Source organism: Brienomyrus brachyistius, chromosome 4 (genome assembly GCF_023856365.1).
Source record: "Brienomyrus brachyistius isolate T26 chromosome 4, BBRACH_0.4, whole genome shotgun sequence".
NCBI lineage: Eukaryota > Metazoa > Chordata > Actinopteri > Osteoglossiformes > Mormyridae > Brienomyrus > Brienomyrus brachyistius.
In genome coordinates this window covers 26,953,885-26,968,534 of record NC_064536.1, presented here as the reverse complement: position 1 = coordinate 26,968,534, position 14,650 = coordinate 26,953,885, and the positions used below count along the sequence as shown (strand labels likewise).

Sequence of the window (14,650 nt, the reverse complement as noted above, 5' to 3'; positions counted from 1 at the left end):
TGTTTGGTCTCGTTTGAATGGTCACAGTGCGACGAGTTTGTAAAAGACACAGGTTAGGGTTTCAATACAGGTAGCCAGTGATCTACTATATAGGTGAACAAGATCAATGATAGATAGAGAGTAAGTTTTAGATTTGGACATTAGCAATGTGAATTTTTTTACGATAGGTGATGTTTCTTTTAAACAGGTACAGGAATATCAATGTTGAAGGTGATAGCTAGGTGATCAGAAACAGTTAGGTCAATACCAGAAAGATGACTAACATTCAGGCCAATGGAACATACCAAGTCCAAAATATGACCATGGGTCATATTTGCTGAGCGAAGCTGAAAACATTCAGAATATCCAGAAAGTCTTGAGGTTCCTTACAAGAAAAATTGCAAATGACCCATCAGGGAGGTTGACCGCAGTAGTAAGAGCAGGAGCCGAGCCTGGAATCGGGTTTGACGAAGCCTTTCATGCACAGATCTCGAGGTTCCGAAACAGTTACATCCCAAGAGCTATAAACACACTCGTCATTGGAGCTTCTGTAGCTGGTCATGCGCAAAACGACTCCTATGATGAAACACCAAGTAAAGTTAGAAAAAGAGCCACCTGTTCTAATGAAACGACCCCAGTAAGATCAATCATCAGCCTCACAGAAAAGCAAAGGGTACAAGAGACAGGGGCAGCTTATCTGCACTGACACTCTTTATACAGCCTGGACACTAAAAGAGCACGTATGACGTACAGCACATGCTGCAGAGGGTCAATCCACATAAAGCTGCTGGACCGGACGGAGTCTCAGGACAGGGGCTCAGGAACTGTGCCGAGCAGCTCGCTGAGGTACTTATGAACATCTCTGGTGTCTCCTTGACATTGGAAATGGTCCCTACATGCCTTAAATCCGCCATTATTGTGCAAGTGCCGAATAAAACAAACATCAGTCACATGAATCGTCCAATCGCTCTGACACTGATAATAAGGAAGTGCTTTGAAAGACTGGTTCCCTCTTACATTAAAGCCAACATCCCCACCTCCCTGGACTCATATCAGTTTGCTTACAGCACTAATAGATCTACAGAGGATGCCATCTCTCTAGCTCTCCGCACTGCCCTGACTCGCCTGGAGGAACAGGGCACATACATGAGTATGTTATTTGTAGACTATAGCTCTGCTTCAATACTGTTGTCCCCTCCCAACCCATTCAGAAACTGCACCAGCTGGGCCTCAGCAAACCACTATGTAACTGGATCCTCAAATTCCTCCCAGAGCGCCATCTGGTGGTACGGCTGGGCTCCCATTTCTCCTCCACCATAACCCTGAACATGGGCACAAGGTTGTGTACTGAGCCTCGACCTCTACTCCCTCGTCACTCACGATTGTGTACCTGCATTCACCACTAATACCACCATAAAATATGTAGATGACACAACGGTAATTGGACAGAGCGGAGGTGCAAAGTCTGGTGAGATGGTGCTCAGTGAACAACCTGTCCCTCAGCATAGGGAAGGCCAAGGAACTCATAATCGACTTGGGAAGATCACATGATGAGGATCATGCTCCAGTCTTCATCAATGGGGACAGGGGGGGCGTGTATCAAGCTTTAGCTTCCTGGGGATACATATCTCCAGGGATCTTTCATGGACAGCTACTGCAATACCACAGCTCTGCTGAAGAAGGCAGGGTGACGGCCTAAGAATGCTAACAAAAGCTGGCCTCCCTCAGCAGGGGCTGCTGACCTCCTACTGCTGTACCATAGAGAGTATTTTAACCTGCCGTATCTGCGTGTGGGATCTCAGCAGCACGTCAGCTGATCAGAAAGCTCTACAGCGGGTTGCGTCAAGAGCGCAGAGGATCGTCGGGGTGCAGCTTCCAGCCCTGGAGGACGTGTGCAGAACCACTGCCTCAGGAAAGCCACCAGCATCTGCATGGATCCCACTCAGCCACACCACAGTCTATCTGAACTTCTCCCATCTGGCAAACGCTGCAGAGCCTTTCATGCACAGACCTCAAAGCTCAGAGACAGTTTCATCACAAGAGCTAAAAACGTACTCAGACAGTCCATACCCCTGTTTGTACAGATACTACTCTACTTACGAACAAAATACGTTCCGAATATTATTTTAAGGATAGGGGGTGGCATGGTGGTCCAGTGGTTAGCACTGTTGCCTCACACCACTGGGACCTGCTTTCAAGTCCGATTTCCCCCCCCCCCCCCACCCAGTCCAAAAACATGCTGAGGCTGATTGGAGTTGCTAACTTGCCCATAGGAGTGCCTGTGTGTGTGAATGGGTGCCTGTGTCTGTGATGGGCTAGCCCCCCCATTCTGGGTTGTTCCCTGCCTTGTGCCCATTGCTTCTGGGATAGGCTCCGGACCCCCCGCAACCCAGTAGGAAGTAAATACATTTTAATGCTAAAATATTTTTGATAAAAAAACTTTAAAGAAACATATAATATTATAATACGCATGATATAAAAACCTGTGAGAATCCAAATACTGTAGTATCTACAATTTCCAAGAGTATGATACTTGATGCAGCCTCTGCAAATGTTTTCAGAATCTAACCACAGCAATTTCTTCTGATGTAGCAGCAGATTTCCATCATGATGTGTAACTGAGAGTGTGTGTGGAGGAGCAGGAGAGAGATCTCTACTCAGTTCACTGTAATGAGTGACACTCACCTGTGAGCCCAGCAATGAAAAGAAACAGGAGCATCAGAGGATCCATACGTCTGTGTGTCACTGAGCCCAGATCAGTGGAGACTGACACTCACTTCCTCATCCTCTGTACCTTCACTGTCTCTGTCGTTTCTATTCTCACACACAGAGGCAGAGTGAAGGGGGAGTGGACACTTTACACAGGAAGCGACAAATCCACAAGGCTGAATGTTTAGCACTTCAGAAAGTCAGACTATTATTATTATTAGTGTGTAGAGAATAAAATAAACTATCAAAGCACAGACACCTGCATTAATGAATTAAACATTTCAGGATGAATAAAGAAGATGCGTGAATTTGACCTAATGTGTATTTTTATTGCGTCATTGATTATAACAAATTAATATTACATGGATTACTTTGTTGCCTCAGAGATTTAACTCAGTTTAGCCATTCATCATTAGTATAGTTATGTATTTCCAAATGCAGGAAGCACACAGTGTAAAGTGAGGTAAACCTTCAACAGCACGTCAGTCCATTCTAGGGCACTGGAAGGTCTATGCCATGTGAACAGAGGAAGCCTGCAAACTGCACACAGACACAGTCATGGTCACATTCAAAGCCAGTAGTCAGGAGTGCTGAGGGGGCAGGTACATGCATTCAGAGGGACATTAACATGGTCCCTGGGCTTCAGCCTGGGTCAGTCTGTGCATTACACCCCCCTGTACACGTTATACCACATTAACAAGGTCAGAGGCCCCTGGGTTTCAGCCTGGGTAAACCCATGCATTACAGCCCCTGCATTACAGCCTTTGAGTCTGGTTCCTCCCAAGATCTCTTCCTACTAGGGAGAATTTCCTTGCTACTGTCGCCTCTGACTTGCTCACTGGGGCCTTTGGGCAGGGACAATGTAAAGCGGTTGAAGACAATGTAATGTTGTAAACTGTGCTATAGAAATAAAATGTAATTGAGTTGAAATAATGATAAAGTAAAGACACAGAGGGACTTGAGGAAAAAGCAGCAAGACCCGCAGGAGACGTGGGCGTCTGACAGTCAGGCTTCAGGATCCATCACTGCTTACAGTGGAGGATTACCTCCTCTTACACTGCATGTGGAGCGTAAGTGGAAAATTACAAAAACAAGAAAGTCTTCAGCTTGCTTAATTTCCTGTTTCATTCACATGACTCATGGGTTTTTTTTTACAAGTACATAATTAAAGTGTGTAATGAAGAACTGAACAGGGCCAGTACATTCTGTCAAAGGCTGTAATCTTTTTGTGCACTGATGCATTTTCTGTGTATTCATCGTCTATTAAAAAGAAAACATTTTGATTTTGCCTCTGTCCTGCTTTTTACAAAAAAATATTTTTAGAATACTTGGAATGTAATAATTTTAGCTACATAGTTTCAGAGAAATATAAGTGATACTTGGTCTTTACAAAGAATCTTTGAAGCTCACAGTTTAAAAACATGCAAGTAAAGCAAATAAGTAAAATGAATTTCTGATCATCTTGCCTTCCTTGCTTTTTCTCTAACACATGTGCATGAAGCAGCTAAATCATTCACATGACGCAGAAGTTATTCTTGGAGAAACGTTTGTGAAAAGCAGAAATGTCGTCATACAGCATGTGAGGGTGAGACTCTGCAGAAACACTGTGTGCTGCATACAGAGGGTCTGTCCTCAGGCCTTTGGTTCAGCCTTTATTATGTCTTATACAGTTTTCTATAGTGTCACTGTAGTAGGTCCTTTTAATCTCTGTGGATCAGTAGGAAACAAGAGGCCTATTAGGATGGTATCTCTGTTAGTCAGGGGTGGGGGCATCCAAAGCGGGGGGGTAAAGTCAGATTATGAGCAAATTGATTCACTTCACCTGGGCCTTATCAGCCGTCCTATCAGACTGAGAGCTGTTTGTGTTTCTTTCAGCCCCGACAGACAGACACACGCAGACACAGACGCCCCAATCCACAGCCTGTTATTTCATTACAGAAAGTGATGTCAGGATGGCAGCTGATTGGTGGGATCTGACAAGGAGTGACCTGCAAACCACAAACCATTTACTTTAAGGTTGATAAATTCTTCAATTTTAATTAAAACTTCAGAACAATGCAAGATGTAAACTAAACCATCAATTTCTCATTTATTAAATCAAAACAATGACCAGCATACAATAAATATCAATTTAAGAATTAATACGCAATGAAATAAGACTTAACTTTGCTTTCCAATATTAAACCAACCCAATCCAATAATAATGTCATACTAAACTCTGACCAGCAGGTGGCAGCAAAGCATGTGTGAGAAGAGGCTATCAGCGGTAAAAAGCATTGGCTGTACAGGTTCCCAGCAGACAATCCTACACTGCGTGAGAGAGGCTACACTGCAGTTAGCATAACCGTTTATTTTACAGCTCTTCTGTCTCCTTCTGCTCCAGAATGGTCAGCCCCCTCCCAGCTTCCTCTGACACAGAGAGGTTGATGCACAAATAAATGGCTACAGCATAGACTGAAACACTCCTGATATATAAAAAGGCATTTCATACAAACACAGCATAACCTTGCTGATACAGCCTTGAAGATTGTTAATTTATTTACACTCATGTACATTAGTGCATTAATAAGCTTGTATATTTATTCAGACCCATGGTTTGTATTGGACCCTCCCTCTGCTTCTCTCTGATTGGATCCCCTCTTTCTAAAGATGCTCCAGTGCAGCTGAATGGCGATGATGGTGCAGATCAGATAAAACACACCAGTCCCAGCTTTCAGTACAGCATCCAGAACCTGCTCCCACCTGTCAAACATATAATACATCAGTGTGTCTGTGTCACGGGTCGTACCAAACGGGAGATTGCTCAGGCAGCGAGAGTGATCAGGAACAGGCAGGCAGGCAGAAAACGGGTCAAACAGGGGTTTATTCGGGCACACGAGTCGAGAAACACCGGGTAACATCAATGACAGACAAAGGACTCAGGTAAGACACGGACTGAAATACACAGGACTGATTGAAAATAATCAGACACAGCTGGGTACAAATCGGGAAAGAACACGAAGGCAGAGAGACAAACCAGGAAAGGGGACACAGAGGGAACAGGAGGAATAAACGGGCCAGGAGTGAAAGGAGGGAACACCGGGGAACAAGGAGCAAAGAAGGGCGGAACAGGGGGTCGAGGAGCAGAGACGAGAGGAACAAAGCGAAGGGGGACAAAAGGCAGGAGGGACAAAAGGCAGGAGGGACAAAAGGCAGGAGCGCAGGGAGACAAGGAGGGGGAATAAAGGGGAGCCCGAGGGAGCCCCAGCGGGCGATGGGAGGCGGCCGGAGGGGCCGCAGCCAGCCGGGAGGCCGGAGCTGGAGGGGACCCCGGAGGGGGCGAGGGACTGAGGCAGGGGCCGAGGAGGGAGCAGGAGGGGCCACCGGGGAAGGGAACAAGGAAGCAGGAGGGGACCTCGGCGAAGGCCCGGAGGAGGGGGGAGCCGCCGCAGGCGGCGATGTCCAGGGACGGGCCGGAGGTAGAGGCCCCGTAGGCGACCGAGGAGCCGCCGTCGGGGGGCCCGCAGGAGCCCGACGAGACGCCGGACGAGGCGTCGAAGGGGGACCAGCAGGTGACTGCCAACCCGGCAGGCAAGCACCCGCAGGCGCCTCGTGAGCCACAGCGCAGGCGAGGGAGGGCGAACCAGGGGGCCGGGCGGGAGGGACCCCCACCCTTCGTCTATGCCCTCTCCCCCTACGGGACACAGACAAAAGACCCCTTGGTTGGGGTCGGGCACGTCGGGGCGAGGAGTCACGAAGAAGGTCCCCGAGGGGTCCCATTCAAGCTCCTCCACCTCCGGAGAGGGAGGAGCCAAGATGGAGTCCTCTGGGACCTCCTCGGGGACTAGGGCAGAAGGGACTGGAGCTGCTGCAGGCGGAGGGGGCGCCTCGGGAGCTGCTGCAGGCGGAGGGGGCGCCTCGGGAGCTGCTGCAGGCGGAGGGGGCGCCTCGGGAGCGGGGTCCGCGGGCGGCAGGAGCGGAGGGAGCTCCTCTGGTCCGGCGGTTGCAGCGAGCAGCTCAAGCTGCTCAGCGGCCCGGCGTGTTCTCCGGCTAGGGGAAGCTGCCCTGGGAGACAGCTTCGTAGCGCTGGGGACGTCCGGGGTGATCGGGATACACTCCCGATCCTCTCCAGGAGGAGAAGCGGGGACGATGGAACACGCCCCCAGGGCGATCGTCGGGGCGATTGCCGGTCTCTTCCTCCTCCTCCTCCTCCGGCGCCCGGTGGTGGCGGGAGGTGGCGCTATGTTCGCAAAGACGGACAGCGAGAGGATCGTCCCCGGCTCGCTAGGCGCGACGTAGCGCTTCTCCCGGAGCTCGGCCAGCTGCCGGAAATTTTCTTGCACCTCTTTCGTGAGGTGCGCGCCCTCCTCGAGGGACAGCTGGTCCAGAATATCCCAATTCCGGCTCACCAGTCTCCATGCCGGCGAATTCTCCCGAATGCCGGGCTGGGCTTTCCAGAGTAGCAGCTGATCGACGTAACTGCGGTAGTCCTCCACAGTTACGGAAGCTGCTTCTTTCGGGTCTGTCATTCTGTCACGGGTCGTACCAAACGGGAGATCGCTCAGGCAGCGAGAGCGATCAGCAACAGGCAGGCAGGCAGAAAACGGGTCAAACAGGGGTTTATTCGGGCACACGAGTCGAGAAACACCGGGTAACATCAATGACAGACAAAGGACTCAGGTAAGACACGGACTGAAATACACAGGACTGATTGAAAATAATCAGACACAGCTGGGTACAATCGGGAAAGAACACGTGGGTAATCCGGGGGGCGTGGCACACACGAGGATCGTACGAGCTGGGCGTGACAGTCTGTCAGTCACACGTATCACAATTAAACCTGAAGAACAATGCAGTGAATCTACTCTGGCAGAATTATAACCACCTTGATGATCAACAGCAGCACCAATAAGCCAAGTCCTACATACAAAGCCAGCTGGACCAAAGAGCTGAATAAGACAGTGGATTTGAACAGTAAAGTCTTACATGCTTTATAGCAACACGGTACAGTCACATCTGTACTATTACACAGGCTGCATATGAAGAACAGGAGACATTAACGAAGAGAATGAGAATAGCTGGAGAATTTAACTGCCAGTTTTATTAAGATTATTAGCAGAGATTCACATAAACTGGTGTGCTAGTACAGATTCACCGTATAAAGCAATACGTGCAGCACTTATCTTATCAAAGAGACGCAGATGCCCATTTATTTACAAAATACTGTAAATCACCATGCAAGTGAGTACTTGTGCACCAGTAAAATGCATCCTTGTTTATTAGATTACATGTTATACTGTTTCGTAAAATCAATCCATCCATCCATCCATCCATCCATCCATCTTCCAAACAGGCCTGCAGCCTACAGCGCAGGGACCAAGGCAGGTGCTTGCCCTGGATCGGATGTCGTCTTAGGGATATTATAATGAAGTAAAATTAAATAAACACAATGATCTTATTTTCATAAAACTAACATGCATTTCCCATTACTGTATGATCAGTCAGACGCTGTAGCATGATGAGCTGAATACTAACCTCTGCCACTCATCATTCGCTCCTGTGGGGGTCGATCCAGGAGCAGGCAGCTTGATGGTCTCTGAGACAGAAACAAAAACTGGAGTGAGGACTGTGGTTTCTGATTAGAGGGAAAAGGAAAAGCTCTGTTCTGTCAGGCAGGAAAGACTCATGAGGAAAAGCTCATGTATAAAACGGGCACAAGTAATATAGTAATAACTCAGTAAGTACTGAAGCGCAAATCTTGAACAAATATTGTGGCTATTTGTGATGAAAGATACATAACGATTAAATAATTCATTAAGCCCTGGGTCACAGCGGACGTCCACAGCAGGCGAAAAGCAGGGGGCGTGGCCTTCAGGTCTGGCGACCCTGTGGGCCTAAGGGCAGCTAGAGCCGCTCTGTCACGGATCATCAGAGCCGCAAGGAGGACTTATGGACAAAAATATCCATGGGCGAATGTGGCATTTTCCCCCTCACAGATTACAACACCCCCTCACATACCATGGATTGTGACACCTCCCTCCCTGACAGGCTTAACTACCTCTTTGCCTGGTTTGATGTGACGCACAACAAAGCTGAGAAGGGCCCCCCCTCCCACCAATGAACAGACGCCCCACCCATCCACAGTGGAAGTGAGGAACACTCTGTGTAAAGTGAACCCACATAAGACTGCTGGTCCTGACAATATCCCAGGTCGGGTTCTTAGGGACTGTGCCCATGAGCTAACAGATGGCATGACAGACGTCTTTAACACCTCAGTCAGACAAGCATGTATCCCCAACTGCCTATAAACTGCCAGTCAGGAGCCTAAGAAGACAGCTGCTCCAGTGCTTAATGATTATCCACCCATAGCTCTCATCTATCATAATGAAGTGCACTGAGCAGCTGGTCATGTGACACATCAAAGCAAACCTCCCTGTCTCCCTTCATCCGTACCAGTTTGCATACCGTCCAACCAGCCTGCAGAGGGCGCCATAACCCCAGCCCTTCATACCACACTGATACGCCTGGAGAATAAGGACTGCTATGTAAGGTGACCATCACCATGGTAATTCCACAACTATTAACCCAAACTCTGCTCCACCTTGGGCTGAAAATGTAACTTTGCAACCAGACCCTGGACTTTCTGAGAGAGACCAGTCTGTCAGGGTAGGAAACATCACTTCTGCTCCCGTCAGTCTGAGCACAGGAACTCCCCCAGGCCGCTGCCTCCGCCCCCTACTATTCACACTGCTGACATCCGCCTGCTCCGCCAAGACCACCTCTAACCACATTATAAAGTATGCAGACGGCAGCATCATGACGGGCCTCATGGGGGGGGGGGGGGGGGGGGGGGACGAGTCTGCGTACAGACAGGGGGGAGAGAGCTGCTGGAGTGGTGCAAGGCCCACAGTCTGCTGCTAAACATCGACAGGACCGAGGAAGTGACTGTGGGCTTCAGGAGGAACTGGGGGCAGCGTAACCCCCTACAGGAAATTTACTTCTGACTTCAGGCCTCTTTATGTTTCAGCTGTCAGATTGTCAGTCTTTAAATGTCTTTTATATTAATATTCTATTCATCACATTATTGCACTATGACCAACAAGATGATAATTTCATACTGTAGGAGATGATAAAGATATTTTTACGTTACTTTATTCACCCTGGTGCTTGTTGGTAATACCCTGTTAATTAGCTGCTGCAGAGTGAAAGACAACTTATTTAAAATGATGTTGTTACTTTTCAATGGTCTCAATCATGCTATTGAACAAAAGTAAAATTCGGAATCTATTCTATAAATCTTTAAAATGTTAAAATATTTTTTTTCTTTGTGTCCTTCCTTTCTGACTGACTGACATGTTACATACTGTGCATCTCATTGGCTGCAGGCTGCAGTACAGACATCTTACCCTCAGTGACTGACAGGTCAAGTAATGCTCCAGGATCTGAACCTCCACTGATCCTCACACTACACCAGAAGTAACCAGAGTCCGTAGTTGTCAGATTGTTGATGGTCACAGTGAAGACTTGTTGGTCAGGATCATCTCTGACTGACACTTTACCCTCCTGTGGAGAGTCAGTATATACTATGGGAGTACATGACCACCATTCTTTCCCTCTGCACCAGTATTTCACTTGAGATTTATATCTGTCACCATAGAAACATGGGATGGTGACAGATCCTCCTCTCTGTACAGTCACCGTGTTCACTGTGGACACACCTGCAGGGACAGTATGAAAATTATCCAGCTGATTAACTCTCACTCCCTCTTACACCATTTATACACATATTAATGCAGATTCAGTACCAGCCCAATGTAGCTTACAGTACTAAACTTTGCAGAAATATTAAAACTTATTTTGACTACATGTTGGTCATACTAAACACTACAGTTTTGGGAAAACAGTTTATTAAAATTTTAACCAGTCAAGTAGCTTAACAATAAGCATAAAAATAGCCCCTTTTATGGCTCAGATGTATGTAAACTTCTACATATTTGTGACAGGCATCTTACCATCAGTGACTGACAGTTTAACCCAAGTTCCAGATTCTGAACGTTCATTGATCTTCACACCACATGAGTAATAATCAGAGTCCCCAGTTGTCAGATTATTGATGGTCACAGTGAAGACTCGCTGGTCAGGATCATCTCTGATTGACACTTTACCCTCCTGTGGAGAGTCAGTGCTTACTATGGGAGTACATGAAGACCAGCTCAAACCTTTACACCAGTATTTCACATGAGTTTTATATCTGTCAGCATAGGAACATGAGAGGGTGGCAGATCCTCCTGTCCATGCAGACACTCTGCTCACTGTGGACACACTGTCAGCACCTGCAGGGAAAATAATCAACTGAATAAAGATCCACATCACAGCATCTCTAAGTAATGATGCTTGGTTTGTGTAATACTTAGATTAGGTCATGTGTAATTAGCAGAACAGTGATGATGCATAAAAGGCAAAGACTGTAATTTTACTATAAGAACAAGGAAAACAAAACTAATGTCTGATCTTGGGAAGGGCTACAGCAGGATGTGGGATCGGGAATCTGAGCCTGGCAGTGTGTTCTAGGGTCTGAGAGCAAAACCAGGACCTTAAATCCCTAGTAAAAGGCCTGGATGAGGTGAATGAATGGGCTTGTCACTGTGTGGGATGGCCACACCCCTTCAGTACTTTGGCCTTACTTGTAAACATATCCAGTCCTGTGATACAGGCCCTCTCCTGTTCCCTCTATACATGCTTCCTTTGGGCTCCATTTGTGAACGTTATTATGTAAAATATCATTGCTATGCCAGTGATACGCAGCTCTATCTGCCATTAAAACCTGGTAACTGCTGCTCTCTGATGACCCTTTCTAACTGTCTGGAGGACATTAAGAACAGGACAGCAATGACTTTCGTCCAGATTAATGAAAACAAGACAGAGGTAATGAGTTTTGGTCACTCAGGGTCTGTTCATGATCTCAGAGAACAATTAGGGCCTCATTCAGAAAACTTCCGGTCACATACTAAAAATCTTGGTGACATCTTTGATTCATCATTGAGTTTGATAAACAAATAAATGCTGTTGTGAAGGGGTGTTTCTGTCAGCTGAGTTCAATAGCCAGGCTTAAGCCACACCTTTCAGCCAAAGACCTGGAGAGAGTTACTCCTGCTTTTATCTTATCCCCACTGGACTGCAATTCTGGAAAATCTTGTTTAAAAACGTACTTTAACTTTCTGGCCTTTGGTTCTGTTTTATCAGAAAACATCCATCCATCCATCCATCCATTTTCCAAACCGCTTATCCTACTGGGTCGTGGGGGGTCCAGAGCCTATCTGGGAAGCAATGGGCACTAGGCAGGGAACAACCCAGGATGGGGGGCCAGCCCATTGCAGGGCACACTCACACACCATTCACTCTCACACGCACACCTACGGGCAATTTATCAAGTCCAATTAGCCTCAGCATGTCTTTGGACTGTGGGGGGAAACCAGAGTACCCAGAGGAAACCCCATGATGACATGGGGAGAACATGCAAACTCCACACACATGTGACACAGGTGGAGACTCGAACCCGGGTCCCAGAGGTGTGAGGCAACAGCGCTAACCACTGCACCATCATGCCACCCCCTCTGAAAGCATCTAAATTAATTTTATTTTTTGTGCAACACTGTCCAATGCTTCTGTTTTTATTACGTATTTTTTATTGTACAGGTCTTTTGTACAACATACTTTGCTTTTAAATGTGCTATTTAAATAGAAATTATATGACATGAATTCCATCCATTTTCCAAACCGCTTATCCTATGGAGTCGCAGGGGTTCTGGAGCCTATCCCAGAAGCAATGGGCACGAGGCAGGGAACAACCCAGGATAGGATGCCAGTCTGTCACAGGGGAAACACTCACACAGAGTCACTATGGGCACTTTTAGAGGCACCAATTCACCTGAACCACTTGTCTTTGGACTGTGGGAGGAAACCAGAGAACTGAGAGGAAACCAGCATAGATACAGGGAGACCATGCAAACTGCCCACCGAAAGCTGGGCTGGATATCGAAACCACAAGCCTGGGGGTGTGAGACCCCCACGCTGCCCCCATTCTCTACCAGCTTAAGCAGGTTAACTAGCTCTCCAAACCTGCATGTGCACAGATGGCCCTGAGACAGCCAGCCTGTAAAAACACACAAATGTGTGCAGTGTAGCTCAGCTTGCCACATTACAGATATCCTCGCCTTATACCCCCCAAACCAGACCCATGATCTGGCCACGCCCCTTGCAGAATAGCCATCGTATTGTGTTGAATCACACTGCATCACAATAGGGCTGAATCACATCGTATCACGTTAGTAGTTTCTTCATATGTATCTTAATGAATCGGATGGTTGCCAGTGCATTGAGATGTGTATCACATCAGCCTCAGTGATGGAGAGGCACACCCCTAATGTATAAGCTTAGGGTATAGCTTGTACAATGCAGTGAGGAAGCCTCTGGCAGGACAGTGATTTGCCCCTCTGGGGTGTAGCCCAGGACACGACCAGCTGATGGTACCTCCTGAAGCCTGCTGTCCTGTGTACATACACAGGCAGGGTCTGAACTGGATACAAGGTGCTCAGCTTCTGCTCCTCAGCAGAGGAAAGAGGAGGCGGGTAGAAAGCTGTCAGCTCCAGGGAGGAGCATCTGTAGGCCGAGTTGCAGCCTCAGGCAAGAAAGCAGGATGAGGACACAGACACACATTAGTGAGTCCTGACTAAACTGTACCCGAGAAGGAGGGACAGACAGTGCCTGTAAATCACTCACTCACTGCTGTGGTCAGAGCTAGAAGCAGCACTGCATGGAGAGAGAGATTTTAACTCCATCCAAAGGCACGAAAGGGTGATGAGAACCAATAGACAGATCCCATAACAGAACTGATGCCGTTGATACTGAGTGCTGTCATCAGGCATTGTTCACTAGGGGGCGCTGTCCAGCCGGCTTCTATTCAACGTCTGCATGATAGGGTGATATTGTAGGCAAGTAGACCTCAACTGCATAAAAGGCTGAGAGAGCTGTCAGGGTTCTTTATAAAATGAGAGGTGCACTGTGAAAGTGCCTGGTGACACTTTTCTCCTGAACTGAAGGAGAACCTACAGTGACCCCTGGAAGAAAGGGAGCCTCAGAAGGCAGAACAGGGGGGGCTGAAGCCTACCCCAGGTTCCTCTTATGGGGGGGCATTGGGAAGCCTGCTACCTTTTCCCTGAACAGCAACAGTAACTTTCGTATCATAGGACTAATGATGTATATTTACTAGACCTACTATCACATGACTGCAAGTGCAACGATTTGTCCGCCATATTGGAGAAGTCAAAGCAATGTCTTCACACTCTGCAGCTATTGGCATGGATCCTCTGCATGTGTCATTGTATTCAGTTTGCACTGACAGATGCATGATATTCCCCTGCAAACATACACTTTGCAATCTTCAGAAAAGCGCCGGGCGTTACACCAGTTCATCCTGCATACTGGTTTTAAGGATGGAAAAGCTTCCTGTACCGCCATACTGTAGCGCAGCTGAACCAACAGCTGTAATGCTTCAATAGGCAGCAAATTATATGATATTGTTCGCTGCTAGAAGCACTATGTGCAGAGTGCATTGGAAGGGGACCCCTGTTACCTATGCGTACCCATAATGCTAACAGTTATAATGATAATAATACATTTATTTTATATAACGCTGTAAGGCCACAGGCCCTGCAGGCCCCGTCAGTCTGAGCTTTGGCAATCTGCAATGTTCCACCCAGTGTCCTTAGGCAAAGGTCCACCGATCACTACATGAAAATGAACTCCTCACCCCCACTGGGCGGCCAGAACTCTGCAGCCAAATTCCAGTGACAAGGCCGGACTGCCTCAAGACACAGATGCATTCTACACTCGCAAACTCACATGGACACAGAAGGTATTACCCAAGACTAACATTAGGGACACATACACCCATGTTTGGTCTCGTTTGAATGGTCACAGTGCG

The 14,650-nt window shown here is 47.6% G+C and overlaps 1 protein-coding gene across 14 annotated transcripts in view; it reads right to left on the bottom strand.

Moving 5' to 3' along the window:
• Nucleotides 1–14,650, bottom strand: part of LOC125740088 (CMRF35-like molecule 1) — a 152,238-nt gene that overhangs the window by 17,225 nt on the left and 120,363 nt on the right. For 4 of the 14 annotated variants that reach the window (XM_049010816.1, XM_049010825.1, XM_049010809.1 and 1 more), the window contains one exon: nt 8,203–8,263. The exons of 7 other annotated variants lie outside the window; for them this stretch is intronic. In XM_049010816.1, the coding sequence (XP_048866773.1) occupies nt 8,203–8,263 (61 nt within the window). Of the gene's footprint in view, nt 1–2,664; nt 2,774–4,753; nt 5,431–8,202; nt 8,264–10,073; nt 10,386–10,679; nt 11,001–14,650 lie in introns of those variants that run through there. 3 more of the 14 variants (XM_049010820.1, XM_049010817.1, XM_049010818.1) reach the window with 3 other exon arrangements.